General features: G+C 42.5%; 2 protein-coding genes across 2 annotated transcripts in view; one reads left to right on the top strand and one right to left on the bottom strand.

Moving 5' to 3' along the window:
- LOC115142255 (plectin-like) overlaps positions 1–23,655 on the top strand; it is a 139,922-nt gene extending 116,267 nt beyond the window's left edge. Inside the window, exons 50-75 of the mRNA XM_065027205.1 lie at positions 92–214; positions 315–416; positions 3,842–3,943; positions 4,147–4,311; positions 5,089–5,244; positions 5,445–5,642; positions 5,937–6,065; positions 12,517–12,687; positions 12,994–13,149; positions 13,339–13,545; positions 13,758–13,877; positions 14,027–14,196; positions 14,518–14,677; positions 14,846–15,040; positions 15,318–15,443; positions 16,089–16,232; positions 16,747–16,935; positions 17,348–17,462; positions 18,102–18,271; positions 18,559–18,721; positions 18,992–19,146; positions 19,283–19,357; positions 19,506–19,623; positions 20,023–20,177; positions 20,416–20,533; positions 20,658–23,655. Of these exons, the coding sequence (XP_064883277.1) occupies positions 92–214; positions 315–416; positions 3,842–3,943; positions 4,147–4,311; positions 5,089–5,244; positions 5,445–5,642; positions 5,937–6,065; positions 12,517–12,687; positions 12,994–13,149; positions 13,339–13,545; positions 13,758–13,877; positions 14,027–14,196; positions 14,518–14,677; positions 14,846–15,040; positions 15,318–15,443; positions 16,089–16,232; positions 16,747–16,935; positions 17,348–17,462; positions 18,102–18,271; positions 18,559–18,721; positions 18,992–19,146; positions 19,283–19,357; positions 19,506–19,623; positions 20,023–20,177; positions 20,416–20,533; positions 20,658–20,683 (3,708 nt within the window). The 3' untranslated portion in view covers positions 20,684–23,655. The remainder of the gene's footprint in view (positions 1–91; positions 215–314; positions 417–3,841; positions 3,944–4,146; positions 4,312–5,088; positions 5,245–5,444; positions 5,643–5,936; positions 6,066–12,516; positions 12,688–12,993; positions 13,150–13,338; positions 13,546–13,757; positions 13,878–14,026; positions 14,197–14,517; positions 14,678–14,845; positions 15,041–15,317; positions 15,444–16,088; positions 16,233–16,746; positions 16,936–17,347; positions 17,463–18,101; positions 18,272–18,558; positions 18,722–18,991; positions 19,147–19,282; positions 19,358–19,505; positions 19,624–20,022; positions 20,178–20,415; positions 20,534–20,657) is intronic.
- On the bottom strand, positions 6,519–10,386 carry LOC115141379 (nuclear factor 7, brain-like). The gene is made up of 6 exons (XM_029680177.2): positions 9,946–10,386; positions 8,815–8,910; positions 8,494–8,724; positions 8,369–8,391; positions 8,155–8,282; positions 6,519–8,056 (listed from the first exon to the last, which is right to left on the bottom strand). Exons 1-6 carry the CDS (start codon positions 10,339–10,341, stop codon positions 7,527–7,529), a joined length of 1,404 nt encoding a protein of 467 aa, XP_029536037.2. The 5' UTR covers positions 10,342–10,386; the 3' UTR covers positions 6,519–7,526.
- Positions 23,656–27,270: the final 3,615 nt, after the last annotated feature.

Raw genomic sequence — 27,270 nt, 5'->3', positions numbered from 1 at the left:
AAAATGTACTTTACGCTGTCTGCTTCAATTTATCTCCCTTCTTACTGATTCCATTGTGGGATCTCTCACCCCTGACAATATCGCCTTACAGACACTCAGGGAGGACATCGACAGTCTACAGGGGGACCTGGACACGCTTGGCATTCTGGGAATGGACCTGATGTCAGCATGTGGGGATACAGACAAACCTGATGTCACCAAGAGCTTAGATGAGGTGAGGAGTGAGAGGCGGTAACATTTATGTTAATATTCATTCTCCATAAGACAATCCTTTTCCAATGTGTTTCTAAACAACGACATCACTGACTCCATAGCTCTACTGCACATGGAACAACCTGAGTAAACTCTGGAGTGAGTGTCACAAAACACTGGAGGAATCTTTACAGATGGCTCTACATTACCAGGACACCATGCAGGTACGTGTGTACAGTATTTATTTTTTATTTTTTATTTTTTATTTCACCTTTATTTAACCAGGTAAGCAAGTTGAGAACAAGTTCTCATTTACAATTGCGACCTGGCCAAGATAAAGCAAAGCAGTTCGACACATACAACGACACAGAGTTACACATGGAGTAAAACAAACATACAGTCAATAATACAGTAAAAAAAAAAAAAATAAATAATAAAAAAAACAAGTCTATATACAATGTGAGCAAATTAGGTGAGAAGGGAGGTAAAGGCAAAAAAGGCCATGGTGGCAAAGTAAATACAATATAGCAAGTAAAACACTGGAATGGTAGTATTGCAATGGAAGAATGTGCAAAGTAGAAATAAAAATAATGGGGTGCAAAGGAGCAAAATAAATAAATAAATTAAATACAGTTGGGAAAGAGGTAGTTGTTTGGGCTAAATTATAGGTGGGCTATGTACAGGTGCAGTAATCTGTAAGATGCTCTGACAGTTGGTGCTTAAAGCTAGTGAGGGAGATAAGTGTTTCCAATTTAAGAGATTTTTGTAGTTCGTTCCAGTCATTGGCAGCAGAGAACTGGAAGGAGAGGCGGCCAAAGAAAGAATTGGTTTTGGGGGTGACTAGAGAGATATACCTGCTGGAGCGTGTGCTACAGGTGGGAGATGCTATGGTGACCAGCGAGCTGAGATAAGGGGGACTTTACCTAGCAGGGTCTTGTAGATGACATGGAGCCAGTGGGTTTGGCGACGAGTATGAAGCGAGGGCCAGCCAACGAGAGCGTACAGGTCGCAATGGTGGGTAGTATATGGGGCTTTGGTGACAAAACGGATAGCACTGTGATAGACTGCATCCAATTTGTTGAGTAGGGTATTGGAGGCTATTTTGTAAATGACATCGCCAAAGTCGAGGATTGGTAGGATGGTCAATTTTACAAGGGTATGTTTGGCAGCATGAGTGAAGGATGCTTTGTTGCGAAATAGGAAGCCAATTCTAGATTTAACTTTGGATTGGAGATGTTTGATATGGGTCTGGAAGGAGAGTTTACAGTCTAACCAGACACCTAAGTATTTGTAGTTGTCCACGTATTCTAAGTCAGTATGTGTGCGTGTATGCATGTGTAGTGCATGCGTGCATTCGTGAGTGTGTCTGTGTGTGGGAGCCGGTCACTAACATATCTGTATTGTCACATAGCTTCGATTGGCTGCCGCTTCTCCTCTTAACTCCCCCAGTGCAGTGGCAACCAGCCAACAATAAACTCCACTAGTCTTTTATGTCCATTGCAATGGCAGAAACCAGACTCTAGCTCCCTGTAGTGTTGGTGATGAGTGACTGACAGACTGTGCACTTCCCTGCCAATGGGAAACAAATGGTGTTAACTGCGAGAGACACAGTCGATACCAGAGGTCTGGGAAGCCAGCCTCAGTGTCGCCACTTGTACAAGTCAACAGGATCGCATGTTTCATTGTTCAATATGGAAGTTATTTCACCACTTCAAAATACATACAGTTGAAGTCGGAAGTTTACATACACTTAGGTTGGAGTCATTAAAACTCGTTTTTCAACCACTCCACACATTTCTTGTTAACAAACTATAGTTTTGGCAAGTCGGTTAGGACATCTACTTTGTGCATGACACAAGTAATTTTTCCAACAATTGTTTACAGACGGATTATTTCACTTATAATTCACTGTATCACAATTCCAGTGGGCCTGAAGTTTACATGTTTACATGTTGACTGTGCCTTTAAACAGCTTGGAAAGATCTAGAAAATTGTCTTGGCTTTAGAAGCTTCTGATAGGCTAATTGACATCATTTGAATCAATTGGAGGTGTACCTGTGGATGTATTTCTGTTTCAAATATTTTTATTAAACACACACAAGAATGGTGTATAGGTATACATGACAAGTATACAATTCTTATCTAAACATAAAAGAGCATACAGGAACAACAAGACCCAGAGTTCTGGGTGCAGAACAAATAATACAAAACACGACATACAAAACAAGGACACGTAGAAAGAAAGAGGGAAGATGTCCCCCCTACCCCCCCCATCCCCTATCCCCCCCCCAACTCAGTGCGTATTTGCTTGACATCATGGGAAAATCAAAAGAAATCAGCCAAGACCTCAGAAAAAAATTGTAGACCTCCACAAGTCTGGTTCATCCTTGGGAGCAATTTCCAAATGCCTGAAGGTACCACGTTCATCTGTACAAGCAATAGTACGCAAGTATAAACACCATGGGACCACACAGCCGTCATACCGCTCAGGAAGGAGACGCGTTCTGTCTCCTAGAGATGAATGTATTTTGGTGCGAAAAGTGCAAATCAATCCCAAAACATCAGCAAAGGACCTTGTGAAGATGCTGGAGGAAACAGGCACAAAACTATCTATATCCACAGTAAACAAGTCCTATATCGACATAACCTGAAAGGCTACCCAGCAAGAAAGAAGCCACTGCTCCAAAACCGGCATAAAAAAGCCTGACTACGGTTTGCAACTGCACATGGGGACAAAGATCATACTTTTTGGAGAAATGTCCTCTGGTCTGATGAAACAACAATAGAACTGTTTGGCCATAATGACCATCGTTATGTTTGGAGGAAAAAGGGGGAGGCTTGCAAGCCGATGAACACCATCCCAACCGTGAAGCACGAGGGTGGCAGCATCATGTTGTGGGGGTGCTTTGCTGCAGGAGGGACTGGTGCACTTCACAAAATAGATGGCATCATGGAGGTAGGATAATTTAATGGATATATTGAAGCAACATCGCAAGACATCAGTCAGGAAGTTAAAGCTTGGTCGCAAATGGGTCTTCCAAATGGACAATGACCCCAAGCATATTTCCAAAGTTGTGGCAAAATGGCTTAAGGACAACAAAGTCAAGATATTGGATTGGACATCACAAAGCCCTGACCTCAATGCTATAGAAAATGTGTGGGCAGAACTGAAAAAGCGTGTGCGAGCAAGGAAGCCTACAAACCTGACTCAGTTACACCAGCTCTGTCAGGAGGAATGGGCCAAAATTCACCCAACTTATTGTGGGAAGTTTGTGGAAGGCTACCTGAAAAGTTTGACCCAAGTTAAACAATTTAAAGGCAATGCTACCAAATGCTAATTGAGTGTATGTACATTTCTGACCCACTGGGAATGCGATGAAAGAAATAAAAGCTGAAATAAATAACTCTCTACTATTAATCTGACATTTCACATTCTTCAAATAAAGTGGTGATCGTAACGGCATTTTTACTTGGATTAAAATTCAGGAATCGTGAAAAACTGAGTTTAAATGTATTTGCCTAAGGTGTATGTAAACTTCCAACTTCAACTGTAGCAACTGTTCATAGTTTCTTGTGACACAAACTTGTGTGTATATGAAGGAATTATGTTTTTAAACATAAAAACAATAAATGTCTTGTTTTTCCACAGGGGCTTTTCGAGTGGCTCAAGTCAGCAGAGCTGAGATCCACAGAGGAGTTCTTGGTAGGAACTGACCTGGAGTCAGTCAAAGAGCAGCTGTGTGATCTCAAGGTGAGTCTACTCTACACAAACAGAACCCACTGAAGAGCTCCCACTCTTTCCTAAATTCAAACCAATAAAATATCATAATAGCAATAAGCAAGACATTCCATAATTGTCACTTTAAGCCTTTGAGTCTTTTGCTGAATCTGACAGTTCTTTCTACATTGCCAGCTCTGTAAAGTGTATATGAAACATGTGCTGTTTCTCCTCAGGAGTTTAAACGGGAGCTATACCAGAAGAAGATCGAGATGGAGAGCCTGAACCACCGCTTTGTGTGCAGGCTGTCTCCAGGCTCTGAGCGTCCCGGATCTGTCTCTCCCCTGTGTGACTTCAGACAGCGCTGGGACAGCCTGGAGGCAGAGACTGTCAGCAGACAGGTTAGACTCCACTCAATCACTCATCAATATGTGCAATTCAATTGGCTGGGACTGGTTTCCCCAGACACAGATTAATCCTAGTACTGGATTAAGAAATTCCATTGAGGATGTTTTTTTAAGTCTAGGTGTCATGTTATGTCTTGTCCCTGTGCTTTCTCTTCTCTTCGTTTCCCCCTGCTGGTCGTATTAGGTTACTATCTCTCTCTCTCTATCGTTCCGTTCCTGCTCCCAGCTGTTCCCCATTCTCCTAACGACCTCGTTTACTCTCTCACACCTGTCTCCTCTTTTGCCCTCTGATTAAGTCTCTATTTATCTCTCTGTTTCTGCTTCTGTCCTTGTCGGATTCTTGTTTGCTTTGCCCTTGTTCCGTCCTGTCGTAATCTGCCTCTTCATCAGATGCTGCGTGTGAGCAGGTGTCTCTGTCCTCTACGGCCCGTGCCTACCCAGAGGGACCTGCAGTCTGTTGCCGCTAGCCCTGCAATTCTCCTCTACTACTAGAAGGAGGACTCTCCTGCAAAGATAGAGGATTTATGTTTTCCCTGTTTGGACATCTCCTGTAAAGATTGAGGATTTATGTTTTCCCTGTTTGGACATTAAAAGACTCTGTTTCTGTTGAATCGCTGTTGGGTCCTCACTCACCTGCATAACACTAGGAAAAGGCTTAGCCTGTGTTCAGGAAACCGACACCTGTTCAGTATTTTTTTTTTAATGGCTTGGGTTATGGTATTGAAGAGGTGGGACAATGTGTTAATGTGTTTTCACTACTTGTGGTTGCAGCATCAGCTGGAGTGTTCCCTGCTGGGTCTGGGTCAGTTCCAGAACACTCTGGATGAGCTGCACACCTGGCTCTCCCACACAGCCGACCTCCTCCAGAGCAGTCGGCCAATCAGCATCGACCTGCAGGCATGCGAGATAGAGCTGGCCAAACACAAGGTTTGTGACTTAAATGAATCAACACAATGCATTGGGATCAATGCCATTTTAAAGCTTCTGACACCTATGGGTATGTGTGTGTTTGAGGAAGGATGATACTATTGGATAATTTCTCTGAACATAAGATTTGTTTGTGTGCAAATATCATGTGTATTACAGTATTGTCATCAAGTGTGCTGCTATGTTCCTCTCCACTCTAGGTGCTGCGTAATGACGTCATGTCCCACGTGCGTACGGTGGAGTCTTTGAACCAGGCGGGACGGGGCCTATTGGATGTGGGGACTGGGGACAGCCCTCACGGTCTGCACCCACAGCTGGAGCAGCTGAATGAACGCTGGGAGTTTGTCCGCTGTGAGACAGAGCGCAGACAGCTGGAGCTGGAGAACAACCTCAGTCAGGTGAGGAGAGATTGGGAATAGACTAAGTGGCAAGTTATTTTTCATGATCACTCCATCTCTTTGTCTTATTCACTATCACATATGCAAAGAGATGCCAAACTTATTAGAAATCTTAGGCCAAACTACTTATTAGGTTTCTCCCAACATTGCAATATCACTAGTACTGAATGATTATCTGCTTTGTGGTGCCCTCTAGGGGTGAATCAGACTTAGTAAAATCTAAAATATTGCAATCATAACAGATTAGTAAATATGGTTTTCAGAGGTGTATTTATGATTTTTTTTCTACCCTAGGTCCAAGATGTTACAATGGAGATCCAGGATCTTCTTCAGTGGTTGGAGAACACAGACCTGAGGCTGTCCTCCAGTAAGACAGTGTGGGGGATGCCTGACTTTGCCAGCGAGAGGCTCAACGCACATCTGGTAAGGCCAACCCAACACCAACTCTACCCCAAATCAATAACTGACCAGTAGATTGTCACATGATTCATGATGATGACTGCTAGCTTGCTACTTTTGAAAGTATGATGTTGACACGATCAATCCAATCAAAGCTACTGTAGATAAAACGTGATTTGATGTAATTGTATCTGTGGCCAATGACCTTGAGCCTTCTTGGATGGGCACTTCTAATGTAACTCTATGGCAGCACCCAAAGGGGCATGCATTTTCTAGCTCTACCTGTATATTTTGCGGTGACGTAGTGTCCCCATGAGTGAAAGAACATTGAGCCAATTACAGTGCAACTAGAGAACATTACCAACTCCTACGTTCCATATATTCTGCTGGCTGCCCCACCACCACAGAAAGTGCTGAGCTAGGCTGAAACACCTGCATTTTGAAGCTGCCTCACTCAAGAATGCAAAAAAAAGAGACCATGTTTGTATGCAGCTTTACTGACTCAATGTATGACATTTTTAATTGACATTGTTTGCAAACTGATATGACACATACTGTATTAATGCCAAAATAACATGCAAACAGGCAACAAAACGAAAAAAACTCAACTGTCCTGAATGATGGGTCGCCACTGGACCCATCTAGTAGCTGCCCACAAACGGTCCTGTGCCCTGATCAAAAACTGAAATCCAAGTTCAGAGATTCATAGTACTATAGGGTGAGACCCCTTTACCCATCCACCTGGATCTCATTGGAACCTAATATGGATTGTCATTGTATGATATATATATATATATATATATATATATATATAGCTGGATATCCCCATCTAGTGGTTGATATCTTTAATGACAGTACATTCAAACTTTTTATGTGAATGTGTTAATTGAATGACTAGGAAGGTGCAATTGAAACTTACATATCATTTATTTTGATTACTGACATTACATTTTTTGTATATATACTGTATCAACTGCTTAAAACACTTGTTCATTCCTTCTGAGATGGCAGTGTCTTATTCTTTCCTCTGGTCTAAAAACTATCCCAATGCCCCAGGGCAGTGATTACACTACCCTGTGTAGGGTGCCGTCTTTCGGATGGGACGTTAAACGGGTGTCCTGACTCTCTGCGGTCATTTAAAGATCCCATGGCACTTATCGTAAGAGTAGGGGTGTTAACCCCGGTGTCCTGGCTAAATTCCCAATCTGGCCCTCAAACCATCACGGTCACCTGATAATCCCCAGTTTACAATTGGCTCATTCATCCCCCTCCTCTCCCCTGTAACTATTCCCCAGGTCGTTGCTGTAAATGAGAATGTGTTCTCAGTCAACTTACCTGGTAAAATAACGAATAAATAAAAATTAAAAAATATATTAAAGGAAAGTCTTGATTTTAATTACATTGAGTTTTAGTCAAACAATTTTCACAACCTTCCAGCTAATGTAAGTACATAATTGCATGTTTGTCCTCACTTGACCCTGGCAATTAGCTAGTTTTCTCCTTTCCCGCTACAAAAAGGCGCAGTGGGCAAATCTTACTTCCACTATTAAAGTACGGGAACACCTTTTCAGTGATTTTGTCTTTGAAGGTGTAGAGAGTCGTGTTCTTGGTGATGTCGCAGAATGTCACCTCCCCTTTGTCACAGTCCAGTCGAACTCGGATCACTTGTGGGCTCTCATCTACTTTGATCTGGACATGCAATTTTATACATGCTTTGTATTTGCCACTGATGTGTTTGATGATCCACAATCCACTCTGAGGCTCCATTTTGACTTGCTTCTTGCGTGGAATGGACTCTTTGGCTACTCCTAAGATCCAGTTATCATTATCTCCTACCTCCACATCCCAGTAATGGATGCCTTTACTGTACCCTTCAGAACCCAACACTCCTACGTTAAGAAACCTTTCGGGATTGTCTGGGAGACTCTGCCTCTCGTCACAGTATGTCATAGTGGTGAGGTCATCAGAGAGTGTGAACTTAGTGGACATTGTGTTCGGATCCATGGTCACAGGAGCTATAGGGATGTGTGCAGAGATATTGCATATTAATATTGAACTATATTGATGGGAGACATACAGTAGAGAAACCATTTTTTTGGGGGAATGCACTCACTGTAGTCAACAAACTCATGCATCTTCTCCCAGACTTTGAACTTGAGAGATCCCACATGTTTGGCCACGTCAATCAGTGCTCCTGACACTACCTGAGTATCTTCAGTATCTGGGAATGTGCAATTGGCTCTATGGAAAAAATAAAATAAATAAATGGATGTGTCAGTGGAATGGAAAGAATTATAATAATTTAGACACTTAAAAAAGTGATTTACCTGTTAAGTATGGCCTTGTAGTTCTATGAAAAAAGAACGAGGACAAACGTCACTTAATATCAGGCGACTGTGAGAGAAACAGTTTCACAGAAATGGGATTTTTAACATTTTGACAGACCCCTTACCTGCAGGAATGTGATATTGTCAACATCCATTTCCTTATCTATAACTACAATCGTCTCTGAAAGGGTTGTGAGCTCTCTGGTCAATGCCTCAGCTTTTTCTTGCATCACTTCAGATTTCTGCCGTTCTTCCTCTCTCAGGGTAGCTATCCTGGCCGTCTCTTCCTCGTCTAGGAACTGGTGGAGTTTCTGAAACTCCCTGCTGATCTGCTCCTCTGCAAATTGGGCCTGGCCCTACAATAGAACATTCAACTCAACTTTCAACATTGCCCAAACGCTCACTCAAATATTTATGTTACTTAAAATGCATTATAATATAGCTACCTTTATGTGCTCCACCCAGCTTTGATGACACATCTTGGCTGTGTTCTTGTTTTCTAGTTTGTTCTTCAAAGTGGAAACCACAGCCTGGATTTCACTCTAGATTGGAAGTGATAATTGTCAAACATCTGATTTTGTTGCCCACGCTGTAAAAATGTGTGTTGATTCAGCTTCAAAAACCAAGGCAACCAGATGCAATACCATTTTTTGTTTGCGCAACATTCTGGCGTATTAACTCAACCAACATTCACAAATTTGCTTGAATTTTTTAGGTTGATTGAAAATACAATTCAACATGCCCAAATGTAACTAAAAGTCGTATTGCAGCTGGTTGGTTGCCTTGGGTTTTTGTATTGAATAATCTGAAGCCCTCTAATCTCTTTTTTTTGTGCTAAATAAGAGTGGGATAAAAAATTGGAAAGATGTCATGGATTGAACCCTGCAGGGTACAGTATATGTGCATGGAGCCGGGATGTTACACATTTGCCAGTAGCTGAAAGGTCGCTGGTTCGAATACCCGAGCCGACGAGGTGAGAAATCTGTCGATGTGTCCTTGAGCGAGGGACTTTAATCGCCGTACTACTATGGCTGATCCCGTAAAAAAAAACACATTTCACTGCACCTATCCGGTGTATAATTTAAACTCAATAAAAATATAAAAGCAACAATAAACGATTTTACTGAGTTACAGTTCATATAAATAAATCAGCCAATTGAAATAAATTAATTAGGCCTACCCACTTGGGAGCCACGCCCAGCTAATCAGAAGGAGTTTTTTTTCCCACAAAAGTGTTTTATTACAGACCGATATACTCCTCACAGGACAAGAGCAACGGAAATGGTGCTGTCAAAGAGAGTAGATAGTGGTTTTCATCCTCTCTGGTGCTCTGCTCTCCTCATCAATGTCAAAAAATAAAGTGCGTGTGTGTAGTGTCTTTTGCCATCGCCTTCCACAAGCAAACATGAACTTGTAATTTTACGCAACGAGCTTTTTCAAATTCAGCTACGTTTATTTTTTTGAAGTCCACTCAATTTACACAATTATGCTGATTATGCAACTGGTTTTGTCGCAGAGAGGTACATTGCCAGTTAAATGCAAGCAAAGTAAACAAAAAGTTTACAAAATGGTCTCACCTTCAAATCCGGCACAGCCTCCTCAACGGGATAACAGTCATGACCTTTATGTTTTTTTGATGTGTAGCAGACAACACAGATGAGCTGTTTATCGTCGAAACAGAAGATTTTAAGTTTCTCCCCATGCAGCTGGCAGTTGTTATCAGATCTGATGTTTTCACCCCCGTTCTGTAAGGAATCACAGAGACTCTTTAAGGCGAGGCTTAAACTCTGCTCCTCAGATGAACACTCTTTTTTGCATACGGGACACAGCGGATTCTCCATTTCCTTCCAGTATTTCTGCAGACACTCCTCACAGAAGCTGTGGCTGCATTTGAGGACCACCGGGTTCCTGAAGATGTCACCGCAAACGGGACAAGAGAGGTGCTCCTCCAAGAGAGACAAACTGGCAGCCATTCTTTTTTCACACACAGGGATCGTCTGTGCTATTCTTTCCTCATTGGTTGAAATGGACCTCACCCACAAGTTACTAAGAAACAAAACAGAAACTAAACTCACTCTGCCTCGTGCAGAAACTCAGGCTTGGACGTATGTACAGTATAGTACCTACCGACAATAATGTCAACTGTTTATGATTATATCTATATGGTAAACAATTATCATAGGCAAAATATTGTACGAACTACTATGTTTTTTTGTCCATTGTGTATTTCCGTTTGCGGAATATTTAGTTAAAAGCCTGGAATAAAGAAAATGGGCTACCTATAATTACATTGTACATATATTTAGCTTCTATGTGGTAAATGGTACGTGTGCATAGGCTTGTCTCACACATAAAACTTCTCTTTGTGCCAGACTGGGTTCAAATGCCTTCTGTTTCTTTTTGTTCTGTATTTATTTATCTGTATATGTTATGTATGTATGTACATATGTGTGTGTGTGTGTGTGTATATATACAGTGTGTATGTATTTATGTATGTATATATTTTTTGAAATGTTTGGATAACCTTATTTACTATTATGTATTGATTTTTTACCTTACATTATTCACTCTTTATGCGATGCGTAATGCAGAGAACACCAGAAGAAGAACTATCATTGAATTACCACAGTGAATTATTGTAATGTGCCAATTAATCCCACAAGGGATGAGTTGCCAAATGGCGATTTGACGCGAAAATAAAATGCTACTCATTAATTCATACTAGAGGGACACAAAACAACAAAAACTACCATTTTGTGAGGACTTTTACCTATGTGAGCACACCTCTTTACCACTGGATGTCAGTAAGTACCCAGACATGGCAAAAAGCAATGGTTGTTAATGGTGAAGACATGGAAATGATGAAGGTATTGCTTATTTACACGGTCACTCCATGAAACTGTTGTAATCCAGTAAGTAAGATTTTACCTTTAAAATCTGGTGGAGAAAGTCACAGTGAATCCCATTCAGGGTCAACCTGGTAGCAAGCAGTTCCAAGAGCTTCTACTAAATGTCATTGTCTGCCATCTCTCTTTCTTTAAGATGGAGTGGCAGGCAGGCAATGCGATGGACCCAGGCTTAGTGATTCATTATTTATCTCACACTGTCCAATGTTCTCCCTCCCAGGCAGCTAGGAGCCTTATTGGGGCTGTGGATGGCTGTCAATCCCCCTAGGGTCAAATTTTTTTATTTTACCTTTATTTAATTAGGCAAGTCAGTTAAGAACAAATTCTTATTTTCAATGACAGCCTAGGAACAGTGGGTTAACTGCCTGTTCAGGGGCAGAACGACAGATTTGTACCTTGTCAGCTTGAGGGTTTGAACTTGCAACCTTCCGGTTACTAGTCCAATGCTCTAACCACTAGGCTACCCTGCCGCCCCTAAGCTAATGAGTTTAGGCAGTTTGACATAGTGTTCTCTCTTACTGTTATCCCTGGGACTAGTCTCAGTGACAGATGCCTTCTGGAGAGCATCAAGACCACTCCACCAGTCTTACACCACTCTCAGGGTGTAACGGAGCTGACAGAACAGAGTGCTAGTGTGTTGTGCACTTCCCCAGGGGTCCTGGGAACAGGAGAGGGTGCTAGAGCCCAGTGCCTGTCCCAGAATAATCTCTTCCTCTTGAGCTGACAGCACAGTGTCAGTGTGCTGTGCCTAGTGCTGTAATCAAGTTGCTAAAGTGGAGTACTACAACACTGGCACTCCCCAGAGGGTCCTGAGAGAGGACCGGGTGCTAGTGCCAGTCCCAAAATGCCCTAATCATCTTTGTTCAATGTCACAATGCCACTGTGCTGTAGAGCTCCTTCCTGCTGCACAGACTCTGGAGAGACAGAAGGTATTGATGCCGATGGCTCCGAGAGCATATTCAATATTGTTATCAAGAAATTACAACGGTGTCCTTGCAGCCTCATATCAACCGATTTGCAAAAAGATGACAATTAGTCAATAGGCAATTTCTCTCCTGTTCTACCCAGTTACGGTGAACGGTAACTAGTTAGCAGATGGACATTTGACTGCATACATAATGAATAATATTTTGTCCATAAAAAATATATATATATATATATCAGTTTGAAAGGAAAGTGGGAGACGTGCTGTATATAAGTGGACATAGTGGATGCTGAGCTTCCCTCTCTGTACTGCCCCAGGAGCTGTGTAACGAGATGGACTCCAAGCTCCATGCCTACACAGACGTGAGGAACGCCATCCGCAGGATGTTGGAGAGCGGCAACGTGACCCGGGGCTCCAGCACGGAACACAGCCTCTGTATCCTGGAGCAGAAGTGGACTACCGTCTATGGGAAAGTACAGGACCGCAAGGTGAGAGTGAGACTTAGACTGCTCCCAGATCTATGTGCTTTAGCCAACCCCTCTGACCATTGTCAACCTTACATACAGGGTTGGGTTGATTAGGGCATGCAACAATGTTTTAGCTACAGAAAACGAAAAGGAGCATTTCTTACTGGATAAGTTCAGGTAGTCCCTCCCTTTTTCAGTCAGTTTTCTTCCAATCCAGATCTGGGACAAGGCTAAGTGACACTGATGAGGGGCCTAAGAATATGATGATTAACTACAGTATATTTGTGAATGACCTGGGTAAAAGTGTGATATCTGTTCTGTTCGTAGGCTAAGCTAACCGAAGGGTTGAGCCTGGCAAAGGAGTTCCACTGTAATGTCCAGGAGCTGCTGACCAGGATGACCAAGTATGAGGAGGCCATAGGAGACCTGCCTGCCCCCAGCTTCATCCTGGACACAGTCTGTGGCCAGCTTCAAGAACACCGGGTGTGTATGTGTGTGTGTCTGTCTGTCTGTCTGTCTGTCTGTCTGCGTGTGAGTTTGTGTGTATTAGCATGCATGTGCACATGCATTTGTGTCTGTGTGTGAGAGTATGTGTTTGTGCATATGTGTGTGCATGTGCGAATGATGTCTGTGTGTGTATATGACAAATCCTAGTGTATTTCCTCCCTACAGACTCTGGTGAGTGAGGTGAACTGCTACGGTGAGAAGAAGACAGTGGTGGAGACTTCAGGCTCCAGGCTGACCGAGCTGAGCAGGAAGGAGGACTGTGACGTGGTTCACAACCTGATCATGACCGTACAGGACCGCTACAGGAAACTTCACCAGTGCACCACAGAGAGGGGCCGAACACTAGAGGACGTCAAGAAGAATGCAAAACAGGTATAGATACAGAACCATCTCTGAAATATAGTTTTTTGGGTAATTATGAACTATTCTGTATTTTCCACCCCACATAAGATTTTTTTTCCCCGACATCCTCTATCTATTAACTCATAGTAACCCTCCAAAACAGTCTTAATACCTCAGTTTCAATAGTCCAATTTAGAAGGGCTCTCGTGATAACAAGCACATGTTATCCTCTAATATTTCAGTTCAGTGAATCTTGGCGCCTTCTAGTGGACTGGATGACTGAGGTGGAGCAGACGCTGGACACACATAAAGAGATCGCCGCGGACCACGAGGAAATTAAACTGCAGCTCACCGAACAGAAGGTAGGCCTAATGAAATTATAGAAATAATTGTAGCTCTTGTGAATGTTATTCTAGCTTAGAATGTATAATTTAAATTGTCCATTGTTTTTGTTCCGCAAAATTACATATTTACCTTTTATTCCTGTATTTTTCTGTATGTGTGCTCCTAGGACTTCCAGAAGCTTCTGCGCTCGAAGCGACCTATGTACGAGGCCACTCTAAAGAGTGGGCGGGGCCTCCATGAGAGGTCTCAGAGCGCCCAGGACAGACAGCACCTGGAGAACCTGCTCTCTGAGCTCCGGGACTCATGGGATACCATCAGTGGCAAATCCATGGAAAGGTGAGGGACACAATGCGCTGCTGAGGGAAATGGCATTTCCACACAGCTAAAATGATTTAAAATACTGGTCCCAATTCACTCCCTACCTCTTCCCCTAGGCCCTCAATATCTGTAGACCTGAAGGGATAGGATAGGTTCAATCCAAATAGTTGTGGACTATCCACAATTTTGCTTCCACCTTACAGATCTGCAAACATGAAAGGGATCTGCAAACATCAAAGCCAAGGGTAGGGGTAGGGAGTGGATTGTGGCCGGAATCAATTTGGGCAACACGGTTGGCCAACTTTGACAGAGTTTATGATCCAGTAAAATTTTCCTCAGGCAACACAAACTGGAGGAGGCACTGCTGTTTTCAGGCAGATTCACAGACGCCCTTCAAGCCTTGAATGACTGGTTATACAGAGCAGAGCCACAGCTGGCTGAAGACGTACCTGTCAGTGGGGAAAAAGACATGGTCAACAATCTGATCGACAAGCACAAGGTCATTATTTATACATTCTGTGTATGTGATTCGATAAGATATTGAGGCTTTTCTATGGACACCATAACAATACCTTTCTTGAGGCGTCACCTGAAAGCTGTTTGACAGCAATACAGGGTATGAAATTCCTCTCACGCTGACATTCTCTTGGACTCTCTTGTTTCTCAGGTGTTCCAGAAGGAGTTGGGGAAGCGAGCCGGGTGCATTAGGACCCTGAAGCGCTCGGTGAGGGACCTGACCAGGAGCAGCACTGCTGATGCCCATTGGTTGCAGGAGCAGATGGACGAATTGGAGGGACGCTGGGAGGATGTGTGCAAACTGTCCGTATCCAAGCAGGCCAGGCTGGAGGCAGCCCTTCAACAGGTAACTCACCATACTGTCTTATTCACATTTTACGATCACATTTGACATTTCTTCAGTGTTATGTAATGTACTTGTATAGTATGGACGGGGTATACCCAGAAATTGTTCAAGACAGTTTCCCCCTCTTGGACAACAAAGTGTATCCTTCCTAAACACTTTACTTAAAGCCTGCAGGTATAATGATTTATGACTTGTTATAAACACGCATGAGGCTTTATAATGCCTTGTTATGGCTTTCTATTAAGGACGGTTTATCTCATTGTACTTTCTCTGTCAGGCTGAGAAGTTTGACAGGCTGGTCCACTCCTTCCTGGAACATCTGGCGGAGGCAGAGAGGGTGCTGAAGTACGGGGTCATCCCTGAGGAGGAGGAAGCTCTGCTGGCCTTTCGCAAACAACATAAGGTAGGTAGACATGTAGGCCTAATATCACTGTAAGCTCCATTATTAAGGTGTATAAATAGCATAATAACAATTCATATCAGGGCTTGTAGAGGTTGCGAGATACAAGTTATAAAAGCCTGCTGCTTTATCTAGCTTTTATAATAATAATAATCATTATAAATACTAATAATAGTTCATGGTATTTATAAAGCGCTTTTCAAGTACCCAAAGTTGCTTTAGAATTGTAGAAATGAAAAACAAGAAATTGAAATCAAAACAAAACAACGCCAAACCAAACAAAAGGACAAAAACACGAAACAAAGAGTAGAGGGTCTGGGCTCAAGGAAGGGAAAAGGTGTGATGTGTCAGTGCATGACTGAGTGAGCCGGTGTTGTGTGTGTCTGTGAGTAAGTGGAAGATAATGGGTGCTTGAGAAGAGTGTGTGAGGATAGTGGGGTTAAGGGCAGGCCATGATGAAGAGGTAGGGCTCGACTGAAAGATGGCTGGAGGGAGGTAGTTTCAGTTTTGTGGTTGCCTTTTCAGCTTTACTGACTTTCAAGATACCACGCTTCAGATCATTTTGTATTTACTCGTAGTTTTATAGTTTGATGGCATTACCCAGTAGACAGGGGGTGTAAATGAGCTCTGTTTGTGCCCTGTGTCCAGGAGTCAATCACTTCCCTGAGCTTCCAGGAAATGGAGCTAGAGAGCATCCAGTGTCTGAGTGAGGAAATCCTGTCCTCCTGTCACCCAGACTCCATCATCACACTCAAGTCCTGGATCAGCGTCACCAAGACCCGCTACGAAGAGGTGAGACCACTCTTACCTACTTAGGATTTTACGTAGGACAAAAATGTAATGATAATGACTTAAGCATTGTGTCAGTGTAGCCTTATTTCTTTGAGGTATTTAAATTTGCCTTTGCGGAGCCACCAGAAAACACTAACATCCGGTTTTCAGGGCTACAGTATTTTACAGCCAAACTTCTGCTTCCCCTAAAAACTGAAGTGGGATCTCTGCTCAGGCGTCTTTTTACACCTGCTACGCTAGGTTATATTTACATTTCCCCTCCCCCACCAAAGAAACTGTGAATGTTTGATCCATTTTGAAGATAAATTAGGTTTTTGTTGCTGCCTATGATGTGCTAGCCGGTGCAAAGGGAATGAGTGAGTTGGCCAGCCAGACAGCCTGTCAGTCAATTTGCAGTCAGTCAGTCTGCAGTTAGTCATTTTCTGTTAGGTGGTCTTGCTGATTCCCTGTAGACAACACAGAATCCAGAAGTAACTTTTTGCTGGTGTTCCCTCTATCTCTCTCTCCGATTCAGGTGCAGACTTGGGCCCAGCAGCAGGGCCAGAGGATCCAGGCCAGCCTGTCTGCTCTGGAGGATGAGCGGGAGAATCTGCAGCGCCTACTGGACTGGATCTCATCCGCCGAGGAGGCCCTCGACCTCAGAGACCAGGAGCCACCGGCTGAGAGCATAGAACACAACCAGGAACTCATCGTCCAACACATGGTATAATACATGAACACAGAGTTTTCACAGTCACGAACCATAGAGTCTCTACGAGCTACAAACCATACAGAGCACAGGACTAACAAACACAGCTATACAGTTGCAATCCACACAGTATACAATCACCAAATACATTTACATTTGACATTTTAGTCATTTAGCAGACTCTCTTATCCAGAGATGACTTAAAGTTAGTGCATTCATTTTAAGATAGCTTTGTGGGACAACCACATATCACATAGTAAGGACATTGTCCCTCAATAAAGTAGCTATCAGCAAAATCAGCGCTATTAAGGGGGGGGGGGGGTCAAGTGTGAGTATTAGTTCACAAAATACTATCTATTTTGTTCTTTACAGACTCAATTTCTTTTTAGTTAAGACTTGAATAATAACTCACCATTCCTCTCTCCAGTTATTCATGGAGGAGCTGAACCGAAAACTACCAGATGTAGAACATGCCACAAAATCCTGCAAACAGAAGCTGATCCCCAAACAGCAGGCTTCGCCGTGCCGCAAGGCACTGACAAGTAAGTGAAGGGTTAGGGTTTGCAACCTGTTGGCTTAGGGACTTTGTATTTTATTGAATACCTGTTTCACTTACAGCACTAATCTGAGCCATATTAAAATGTTGACGTGCACATTTTTTGAGGGATTATGTCAAACATGGACACATTTTACATTAAAGGGCCAATGTAGTCAAACACGTCATTAATTGTCCTGTGTTTTATACTGTATATATTTTCACACTATGAAGTTGGAATAATGGTGTGAAATTGTGAAAATGATGATAATGCCTTTTTAGTGTAAGAGCTGTTTGAAAAGACCACCTGAAAGTTCTGCCTATTTTGATGGGATTGAGTTTTGGCCTGCCTATCGACATCACCAGGCGGTATATTACATAAAAGACTAAAGAGAGTTCCAAACCTCTCTGCCAATAACTGCTCGTTGTCAGTCCCCCCTCCACCCAATCAGACCACTCCCAGACAGTCCTTGCTAAATTCTTGCTTGAGAAATTGCTCTTTGCTGTTTTTGTACATTTTTGACCACAGTAAGTTTTCCCCAGAAATGATTTGATTTTCAGATAAAATATGTTTTTTTTTTTAAGTAAAAGGATGTTTGTAGATACTAAGCTAATTGAGGTATCCATCTTCCTGTGTTTGCTCCAGAGAGGAGGAGCACTCTGAAACTCCAGCCTATAGTAATCCCTCTCCCCCTGGAGAACCTGAACCCTCAGACCCCTCAGCTGAGTCAGCTGGTCAGCCACTGGCAGAAACTCTGGCTCCTGGCTCTGGCCAGACAGGGCCGCCTAGAGCAGCACGAGCAGAGACTCCAAGAGGTGACTGCCACAACATATTGCCAGCTATATGTTATCTCTTTGCTTCACAGCGGTATGCTGCGTTCCCGTACATGCTTTATGAACGTTAGTTGTAAACGTTCGCGAGCAGCTTTTGGTGCATTAAAGTGCATTAGTTAATAAGACATAGTAAAAATGCATTATTAAGAGGGTATTCATTGGAAGTGTTACCGAGTTTCCCTTTCAATAGCTTCAAATCTGGATCTAAATCACTCTATGTACAGTGTTAATGTCATTTGTCACTAATATTATTGATTTTCAACAAACAGATGGAGGAATTTGCAAACTTTGACTTCAACGTCTGGCGAAAGCGCTACATGCAGTGGATCAGCCACCTCAAGTCTCGGATCCTAGATGTGTTCCGAAACATCGACAGGGACCAGGATGGACGAATCAGCAAGAAGGAGTTGATCGACAACGTCCTGGCATCCAGTAAGCCCTGCCCTCATACCCACTCCTAGCCTCTCAGCATCGGTCACTCAAACTCTATATCCATTTAATCAATATCAACGCCCATTCATTATTGATTTGATTGGTGTATAAAACTGCCACTTGGTACTAATGTCCTGGAGAGAACGATGGCCTTATTTAATCAGCAGAAACCTTTGATCAGTCTGTTATTAAAATCGTATTTAAATGTCATCTCCCATCACTGATTCAAAGTCTAAAAGTCTAAAACAAATCCACATATTACCTTTTTAGAATTCCCCACCAACTCCCTGGAGATGAATGCAGTGGCCAATATCTTTGACATGAATGGGGACGGCTTCATTGACTACTACGAGTTTGTGAGCGCCCTCCATCCCAGCCGGGATCCCTACAGGAGGACGCTAGATGCAGATCAGATCAACGAGGAGGTGAAATGTCTCCCAGAGTTGTTTTCATGCCCATGATCTCCAACGGTGTAACAGCATGCAGTTCCACGTATTACACCTGAACACAGCTGTGTTTGATGAACGTTATCTGACTCACTGACTCCCGTATCTCCCTCAGGTGAGTCGACAGGTGTCTCAGTGCAACTGTCCCAAGAGGTTCCAGGTGGAGCAGATCAGTGCCAACCGCTACAGGGTGAGGGACCGTAAAAACCTTTTGATTGCATGTCGGTCATTGGAACAATGAACATGTGTTGAACTGAACCCTGAGAAAACTTTGGTCATAGGGTTGTTAATGCCAGACTATTGAAACCAGTTATGTTTTTCGTTGGCCTCTGCTGTAGTTTGGGGATTCCCAACAGTTGCGGATGGTGCGTATCCTGCGCAGTACCCTGATGGTACGAGTGGGAGGAGGTTGGACAGCACTTGATGAATTCCTGGTCAAGAATGACCCTTGTAGAGGTTAGTGGAGACTTAAAGTAGGGCCGCATTGATTGATGAATAATTCTCAAATATAAGGTTTTAACTTTTAGTTTATTTTCGTCTTATTTTGGATGTTGACATTTCATCCGAACCATTTTGAAGTTTGTTAGCTGGTCATTTAGCAACATCCATAATCTCTTGGCTAGCATTTTGTTTTTTAGCAATGCTAGTGGGAAAGCTTGTATCAGTTTTTAGCAGTGCATTTGAAAGCATGTGGACAGTGCCCGTGGTGACCTGAGAAGCACTGTAAAGCTCTTTCCGCATGTCTTTAATACAGTCCATTTCCACTTGCATTGCATCCACTACATCCTCCCAAAACGCTTGCTTTAATGAAGCCAGATTCACAATGACCATTGATGTCTGCTATTTATTTCACAGTGAAAGGTCGGACGAACCTAAAGATAAAGGAGAAGTATTTATTCGACAACTCCCAGAAAGGAGGCTCGTCTAAAACCCTGACGGTCAGCAGGTCCAACTCCAGCCTGAGTCTCTACAGCAGCGCCTCGGCTCCAAGCAGCCCCCTAACACGCAAAGTAAGATCACGTCTATCATAGTGTACTACCAAACCCCGAAACACTATTATCACTACCTGTGTATAAGCCTACAAACCAACAAGGTAAGCTTACCACTGTAACTTTAGTACTAGCCCCAAACCGACACACTCTCCTTTGTAGAAGTATGGTAGTCCTCAAAGCAATAAGTTAAGATCATCTATTCATGTCATTGAGGTGGCTAGTATCATGGTTTGATCATCTCTATTCCATGTTCCAGGCCTTACTGCGGAGGAGTCTCTCAGGCGACCGCTGCATCCGGCCCAGGAGCTCCATAGCTGCTCTGGGGTCAGATCTACAGTTCTCCACTGCGGATGAGGATTCTCTTTCGCAATCAGGTGTGTACAGTAAATCAACCCTCTATGAACGGAATTGGACTTGCAATTATAGTACAGTTCAGATGAGTTCAACATGATAGCCACTACATTGACATCATGGCTTTTGTTTTTTTTGTATTTTAAGAGGAAGCTGAAAGACTGCCCACATGATGAGGAAGGTATGTCAATGCGCATCATGTGAACGCTACAGTGATGAGCTCCACTACAGCCTTGGGGTCCAGAGAGAGAGAGAGAGAGACCAACAAGACAAGGCCTCAGTCACAAGCCCATAGACTGCCACTAAGGGGAACTCCACAATCTTCAGAAGTGATACAAAAAGGCCTGATTCTCAATTGGAAACTGTGTTTGTATGCTCTGTGAAGAGCCTCTGATTGTTCAGCTTGGGATATGGACATGACCTCTGACCTAAACCTGGACATATCCCACTACACTCCTCTCTGAGTCATTGTATTGATATAGTCGTCATTTCGATCATCTATATCAATATGCAACTTCAACACTGGTTTTCCGAATATGATAGAGTCCGAGGATAGAGATACTGGAACAGTCTGCACGGATACACATTGCATAACGGTTATCAGTATAGATTACAATCTAGCTTCAATATTTGTTTCACCCTGTGCCCTTATAATGATGTCAGGGCAGGCTGCGATCAAGCAACGATGTGGCCTGAAGCTAAATCACAAAACTCCACAAGAACAAACACGTGTATGAGCAGAAACTGGATTTTCATTTTTGAAGCTATATAAAGTCAGGATTTCATCAGCGGCTGTCATAATTAGTCCCTTTATGTTACTGTGTGTAGTGCATTTCTCCTTTTAAATAAGTGTGTCTGTAAAATACGCTCACATGCAAATACGTGAAGGTGTGCTAGTATGCCCTGTGTTTAGTAACAAGACACAGACCGTCCAAAAGATGACTCCAAAAAACCTACACAGCCAATGAATGGTTCCATCATCTTTCACCGTGGTAATTCTTTTTCCACGACATAATAGGAAACACTAGCTTGGTCCCAGATCTGCTTGTACTGTTTCGCCAACAACGTCCATAGTAGTTGGCAAGCGAGCACAAACAGATCTGGGGCCAGGCTAAGGAAACACTGCTGGCGGGGCCCACATTGCTATTTCGTGTTTTCACTTTAACCTGAACTGATGCTACACTGTTAAAGATGTATTTTTGACGTCCTGTTCAAGTATTGTTTTAAATGCTACATTTTAAGATAAAAAAATGTATGAAGATGCGTCATTATTTTGTTGAGATTATTTTCTCAGGTTTGGTTTTGCCTTTTGATGTTTAAAAATTCAATGTTTAAGTGGAACATTACTGTGATATTGTAGATGTACTTTTTTATGTTACTGAAGGTTTTATATGGCAAGTTATGTTCTTCACACATTAACTTCTCCCCATGAAATGCACTTTTTATTTACTGAACTACAGTCAGTGCATCAGTTTGGTTCTGTATGTGTGTGTGGTGACACATTTTCTGATTTCATTCACTTAGCTTCAGTGTTTAGGACTAGAGAAATATACTGATGTTTATTTTTATTTACGATGAACAACTGTATTTCTACAGGGTTTCACGGGGTGTGACCCTCCCAAAATACAAAAGTGTAGTTCTCAATGAGATCTTGACTTTCTTTCTTCCATTCGGGTCTTAATACGGACTATTTTATGCAAACCAACATATTAATTTACAGTTGAAGTCGGAAATTTACATAAACTCGTTTTTCAACCACTCCAAAAATATATTTTAAACTATAGTTTTGGCAAGTCTGTTAGGTCATCGACTTTGTGCATGACACAAGTCATTTTTCCAACAATTGTTTACAGACAGATTATTTCACTTATTCACTGTATCACAATTCCAGAAGTTTACATACACTAAGTTGACTGTGCCTTTAATCAGCTTGGAAAATTCCCAAAAATGATGTCATGGCTTTAGAAGAATCTAATTGGCTAATGTATTTCAAGGCCTATCTGCAAACTCAGTGCCTCTTCGCTTGAAATCATGGGAAAATCAAAATAAATCAGCTTCAGTAAATATTTGTAGACCTCCACAAGTCTGGTTCATCCTTGGGAGCAATTTCCAAACGCCTGAAGGTACTACACTCCTCTGTACAAACAATACGCAAGTTTAAACACCATGGGACCACGCAGCCGCCATACCGCTCAAGAAGGAGACGCATTCTGTCTCGTAGAGATGAACGTACTTTGGTGCGCAAAGTGAAAATCAATCCCAAAACAACAGCAAATGACCTTGTGAAGATGCTGGAGGAAACCGGTACAAAAGTATCTATATCCACAGTAAAACAAGTCCTATATCGACATAACCTGAAAGGCCACTCAGCAAGAAAGAAGTCACTGCTCCAAAACCACCATAAAAAGCCTGACTACGGTTTGCAACTGCACATGGGGACAAAGATTGTCCCCTAGTCTGGCGAAACAAAAATAGAAATGTTTGGCCATAATGACCATCGTTATGTTTGGAGGAAAAAGGGGGAGGCTTGCAAGTTGAAGAACACCATCCCAACCGTGACGCACGGGGGTGGCAGCATCATGTTGTGGGGGTGTTTTGCTGCAGGAGGGATTGGTGCACTTCACAAAATAGATGCATCATGAGGAGGAAAATTATGTGGATATATTGAAGCAACATCTCAAGACATCAGTCTGCTATGCACCCCCAAGCTTGGTCGCAAATGGATCTTCCAAATGGACAAGTACCCCAAGCATACATACTTTATATGTCTTAATAAGGACAACAAAGTCAAGGTATTGGAGTGGCCATCACAAATCCCTGACCTCAATCCCATAGAAAATTTGTGGGCAGAACTGAAAAAGCTTGTGCGAGCAAGGGGGCCTACAAACCTGACTCAGTTCTGTCAGGAGGAATGGGCCAAAATTCACCCAACTTATTGTGGGAAGCTTGTGGAAGGCTACCCGAAACGTTTGACCCAATTGAAACAATTTAAAGGCAATGCTACCAAATACTAATTGAGTGTATGTAAACTTCCGACCCACTGGGAATGTGATGAAAGAAATTAAATCTGAAATAATTATTTCTCTCTACTATTATTCTGACATTTCATGTTCTTAAAATAAAATGGTGATCCTAACTGACCCAAGACAGGGAATTTCTACTTGGATTAAATGTCAGGAATTGTGAAAAACGGAGTTTAAATGTATTTGGCTAAGGTGTATGTAAACTTCTGACTTCCTACTGTATGTCCCTTTCTTCCTTTTGAGCCTAGGCATATAAGCAAACGGTCCCACCTATAGCAAACGTTCCTCACATGCGTGTCTCAAACTATTACACCTCCGCATACAACAACTATCAGACAAAGGATTGATTCACTCACCATGACTGTGCTACAATTCCTATCAATATTACAAACCCAAAGAAAACTGTTTGTCAGGTGACATGCTTGTGAAAGTCTACACCCTCAACTCTACCTCAGACAGATGAGGCTTGAGGCTGACGATGTCCTAAAATTGACACTGTACATTTTTTTTTGTCTGTAGGTGGCATCTGGACTTGTCCCTGCTCAGTCTTGTATAGTGCTTGCCTTCTCTCTGGTTTACTGTATGCTTACCACTGTAAGCAAGTATGTGTTAAGTGTGGGTTTTTGATTTTATTGAGACTGGTCGAAGAAGGGTTAAATCTTATATGACAAAAGCAGTGGAGTGTGTACTTTACATGTGTGTACACAATAAGGTTTGGGCTTATGCAGTTCTGATGAAGAAAAACAAGAAACGATTCATTCCACTGTTATTTTACGCTTCAATGTTAGAACATTGGGCAGTACAGATCTCAATGTACTGTAAAACACAATAGCCAGATTATTCTACTGCTATGCACCCCTATCTTTCTGTACTGCACATGTCAATTTCTATATCCAGCACTTGTTCTGGTATCTAATTTAGGAACACTGTAGAATCATGTCACTAATAATGTTTTAAGTCTATTGTAAAAATAAACCATTTGTAATGAAATTAAGAACATTTTTCATATTTTATTACACACTTTTTTAGCTTTAATTTCCTATCATTTATTTCTGACCTTCAGACATCATCTCTGCTCCATTGAAACACATGGGGTTCTCATGGTTAATTGTTACAGAGAAGTGACACGTATGCTAATAATGAATTTTATAGTATACTCTGTTAGTACTCTGTGAAATAAATTAGAGACAGGAAATCATCCTGATAGCATCAGCTAGCACGACCAGGGTGCTGAAGGATGATGGAACATAAAATCAGGGAAGAATCTATTCCTAGTCTCAAATGACCATGTCTTTTGTTCTTGTACCTAATAAGAGTATAGAAAGAAAAAGATCTAACATCATTCCCAGGTGGTCGTCTTACTCTGTAATCTTTGTTTCTGCTTTCTCCACACTAAGACCCTTCATAAATGTCCAACTTCCTGTTAAAACATGTCACCCAAAACACACAAATGTGTATTGTTTCAAATGGAGCCACAAGACCCAGCAGAAAGAGAGAAGGGGAAGAAAACAGTCAATTGTGTTTCCACACACACAGCCAGCACCAACTCAGGTCATGAGAGTGACCTGCTTGACCGGCTTGGCCTGAAGTGAAACCACCATAGTGTCCTGTGACTGGACTTGTGTCCAATTCACGAGTTCCCACCAGACCTGGGTTCAAATAGTGTTTGCTTTTTCTCAAATACTTTGATCTATGGCTCTATTCAATCTGTAAAGCTGAAGCGTTCCAGAATCCACAGTAGAAATGTAAAGGTCACCGTGAATGCAGACTCCGCCGAAGCAGGAACGTTGCCTTTTTAAATGTCAATCCCGCTGTAAAGCTGAACTTCTGCGGTGCGGAGTGAATAGAGCCCCGAGTTGTGTTCGATTGAGCCTGCTTGGAGTGCTGAAAGGGTGGCGTTTGCAGTTTTAGGACTACATTTCCTTGTTGATTCCATTCCGCCAGGCAAGCTCAATCAAGCGCAGCGAAAAGTATTGGAAAGAAGACACAATGCAATCTCAACACAGGTCTGCTTCGCATGCACACATCAAAATGCCACATTAAAAAATCTGTTCCATGTGTGTTGAAGCCTGACATTGTCTAACAAAACAACATCAGGACACTTATGATACACTATCCATGCCTCAAAATAGACCAATGTTCTGTTCTCCCTAGTCGTTAACCCTTCACCTCTGGACAGAGGGTGTCTCAGTCAGGATAACACATGATGTAGAATGCCCTGCAGAAGGATCAGAGGGAGTTGCAAAACAAAATCAGATGAGAGTAGGTCATTTACTGTACTGCTCTACTTACTGTAATGCTGGGAAACATGTTTGCCACATTAGGCTGTATACCTATATAGTTACGCTACTCAGTACCTCAGCATCCTAGGCAATTGACTTCGCTGACTTTGAGTGAACGTGCCCAATGAGAGCAATTGAGAAAAAATTCCTCCAGGGCAGACCATGGGCTCCTTCAACTGCACAGTTATTTTGTCCTGCTTGGCAGACTCAACACTCTCACTGTGCTGATAATGAAGGAAAGAATAGTCAGAACAATGCCTTGCAGCTTGGATCCCTTCCCAAAGACAGGAAAGAGCTCATTTAATGAGAGACCAATGTGAACTGTGTTACTGAGGATGGTTCGCGATTCACAGCCAAACGCTGCCTGACATTCAACTTAAGCCCATGGCTATATGAATCTGACAAACCATCCTGGATTACAAAAAGTCAATCTGAGAAAACGTTTTCGTAACTCTAGAACTTTATCAGACAAAAAGTAGAAGCCCTGCATGATAGGATAGGTTAAGCAAGGGTGGCGGGTGGGCAGAGTTGGAGATGGGTGGACACATGGGAGGGTATGTTGGGAGGGATGGGGAGGGCTCAGGGAACAATCAGGGAGTTGTTTGTTTATTAGTAAAAAAAATGTTTTGTGGTATTCGGAGCAGCTTAAATTTTGAAAAAAAGAACAATTAAAAGTATACGCCTTGCATTAAAATCTTGTGAAACATAAATGTGACAAAGAATGCTGACAACAAATGTGCAGAGGTAAAGGATCTGTATAGGATTATTATTGATGTTTTCTACAATGTTGATTTTGGGCTCAGTAACTCCCAGCACCAAAAAATGTCATAAGCTTGGTAGTGTGGGTGTTAAAGATTGCTAGAAATGTTTTCCCTTTGGTAGCACGTTCAGATGACAGATGCTCAGTAAAATGCATCTACTGTACTGTAAGCATGCTCAAGTTTTAATGAATAAGCATCAAATCAGGGTGAAAATAATTTGAGGAAATTAATATCTGGCCCAAATAAAATATCTGTCCTTAATTGAGTAGAGGAGGGGGGTTGAGATAGAAGGCGGAGGGGTGCTCGTTCTCTGCACTCAAATCAACTCCCATCTAATCAAGCTCCAGGCCAATCAGGTCCATTCATTTGACATCATGGAATTTATGCTGAACAAAAGCTACCATGCAGCCCCTCCCCTCTGAAGTCAAAAATCACAAGCTGCTGTCCAAAGCTGTCGTATGGTTGGCTAGGCTGGGCTACACACCAACCCTTCCAACCAGCAGGGAGGGCACAACCCTACTACCCCACCCTACCTCACTTCCACAGCCGCCCAGCTCCTCTCCCCCTCTCCAGCCTCTGTAGCCCAGGACATTGGCTCCCTGAATGGACCCCTGTGAACCAAAGTGCAGCAAAGCCCCCCCGAGTCACGTGATAGTCTGGTACAGTAGTTATACACACAAAGCACCATCCCACT

Source organism: Oncorhynchus nerka, linkage group LG14 (genome assembly GCF_034236695.1).
Source record: "Oncorhynchus nerka isolate Pitt River linkage group LG14, Oner_Uvic_2.0, whole genome shotgun sequence".
Lineage (NCBI taxonomy): Eukaryota > Metazoa > Chordata > Actinopteri > Salmoniformes > Salmonidae > Oncorhynchus > Oncorhynchus nerka.
This window is presented reverse-complemented; position numbering and strand designations above follow the sequence as displayed.